Here is a 2,500-nt window from a genome sequence, read left to right on the forward strand (position 1 = left end):
CTTGTCCAACTGATTAGATTGATTATAATACACATTAATAATCCTCATTTGCTTTAATAAATTTGTTGTACACATTTGCAGTTTTCTTATTGAAACCACTATACTAATATTTCTGTATGTAAAGCTTGTCTTATTTTAAAAATAAGCACAAACGATATCTCTGTCTGGTAAAATCTGATAAATTCTGTCTGGAACATTTTATGCATCCTTATTTTTTTTTAAAGATAAAATCGTAAATCAACAGAACGGTTTCCTTTTATATTGGTAATTAATATGCAGCTCTTGTTCTCATATATTAAATCTAGATATTTCTAATTCTTCCTAATAACGGCGTAAGGAAATATAAAGCAATATTCGTTCTTACATTGATATTTTGTGGTTATCCTTGATTTGAGGTGTAAATATAGTCCAGTTTTTATAGTTTCTATAAATACAGAATAACCAGTTTGAGTCCTAAAAGAGAATGCCGGAACTGGCGATACAACACATTCTGATGCTTCGCCTTTTATTAACGTTCTTCAATTTCTAATCTGATTTCTCGTTTAATCACTTCCATTTCTCTGTTACAATACCATTGCTATAGTACCATTGTTCGAAATATTTTTCATGTCACTATTTAATAAAACTAAAATAAAACATTATGTATCAACTTTATTTTAATAAAATCTAATTTTATATAAATAATAAAGAGAAATTTTTTGTGTTCAACTAAATTCAATATAATTCAAGGAAAAATCTCTCTCTCTCTCTCTCTCTCTCTCTCTCTCTCTCTCTCTCTCCTAAATTAATTAGGAAATGTGCTTAAAAATAAAAATTCTGTAACAAAGTTTAACATGAAAAAAAAATTATCTGACATGAGTGCGGCTATTATCAATTGGTATTTTCAAGTCAGTTATCATGGATAAGTTGTCCAACCGACCTGTATGGATATAACATAATAGAAACTTGATGAAATATCGTTAAAAGTGTATGAAACGTTTATTACAGAAGCGAGAAATAGCATATTAGAAGTATATTGATCTTCTTGCATCGATCTCTTTTGTTTACAGAAAACTGTCTTGAACAGCATCTCGGAGGAATTTGAAGACTTCCATGGTAATGCTTATGTCAGCCTGGCCATAATCTATGCCGTATTTGCGACCTGCAACTGGTTAACACCGTCCTACATTTCCGTGACAGGGCCACGAATAGCGATACTTACAGGTGCCTGTTGTTATGTCCTGTTCATCGCCTCGTTCTTCTGGCCACACGATGCCTTGTTGTATACCATGTCCGCTATCGTCGGGATTGGCGCCGCTCTGATGTGGACCGGCCATGGACAATACCTGACGGAAAACAGTGATAACGAAACAATGTCACGGAACGCCGGTATATTTTGGGCGATTTTTCAGACATCGCAGTTCGCCGGCAATCTGTTCGTCTTCTTCATCTTCACAAAGTCCAAAATTGACAAGGAGCAACGGACAATCGTATTCAGCGTGCTAACTGGCCTCGCGGTAGTCGGTACTGGGGTATTACTCGTACTGAGAAAATCGCCACCGAAGTTATTGCTGGGTGAGGCTGAGGGGGTATCTAACGCCGACAAAGAATTACGCCTGCCGGAACCAAGACGTGAGAAACCACTGCTGGCTGCATGGAACGCCTTCGTGGATGCAATTAGGCTCTTCCTCACGTCGAACATGCTGCTACTATCATTGACGTTTATTTATACAGGTCTCGAGCTTACCTTCTATTCCGGTGTGTATTCTAGCAGCATTGGCTTTGTGAAGGCATTGGGTGAGGATCGCAAGAAATTGGTAGGACTATCTGGTATCTTTATTGGTGTCGGCGAAGTCGTGGGCGGCGCGGTCTTCGGCATTCTCGCGTCCAAGATATCCCGCAAGTGCGGTGGCTGGCCGGTGATACTCACTGGTCTGACCGTGCATCTATTTGCCTTCATCAGCATCTTTCTGAATCTACCAAACGATGCGTCGTTCCAGGACACAGATAACGTGGGTTACATTGAGACATCAAAACCCCTCGCATTGGCAGGCAGTCTTGCCCTCGGTTTCGGCGACGCTTGCTACAACACACAGGTCTACTCCCTGTTGGGCGTCCTGTTCGCTAACGAGAGCGCATCGGCCTTCGCTCTCTTCAAATTCTGTCAATCTGTTGCAGCAGCCATTAGCTTCTCATACAGCACTGAGGTGGGATTGTACGTACAACTCGCGGTATTACTCGTGGCTATATTCATCGGTACGGGGGCCTTCTGCTACGTCGAATACAAAGTAAAAAAATCGAAGAATGAATCCCCACAGGAAATTGATCCAGCGTTGGTCGACGCCACAAGCGGTGAAGATTGATAAGGCTAGTTAAATGCAAATTCTTTAGGTTGTAAAGATACATAGCGAGTTCGAATGCGAATGAAGTGTGCGAAAGCTTTCGAGGAATAACATCGTGGAACAGAAGAAAAATGTTGCTTGCGTTAAAAGCAACTCACGGTAGCTCGAACGAGCGTTAA

At 40.2% G+C, this 2,500-nt stretch overlaps 1 protein-coding gene across 1 annotated transcript in view; it reads left to right on the forward strand.

Moving 5' to 3' along the window:
* Positions 1-2,500, forward strand: part of LOC108753555 (UNC93-like protein MFSD11) — a 9,000-nt gene that overhangs the window by 6,241 nt on the left and 259 nt on the right. The window contains exon 2 of the mRNA XM_018495224.1: positions 1,050-2,500. This exon is cut by the window's right edge and continues 259 nt beyond it. Within this exon, the coding sequence (XP_018350726.1) occupies positions 1,050-2,342 (1,293 nt within the window). The 3' untranslated portion in view covers positions 2,343-2,500. The remainder of the gene's footprint in view (positions 1-1,049) is intronic.

This window comes from Trachymyrmex septentrionalis, unplaced genomic scaffold, assembly GCF_001594115.1.
Source record: "Trachymyrmex septentrionalis isolate Tsep2-gDNA-1 unplaced genomic scaffold, Tsep1.0 scaffold7, whole genome shotgun sequence".
Classification (NCBI taxonomy): domain Eukaryota; kingdom Metazoa; phylum Arthropoda; class Insecta; order Hymenoptera; family Formicidae; genus Trachymyrmex; species Trachymyrmex septentrionalis.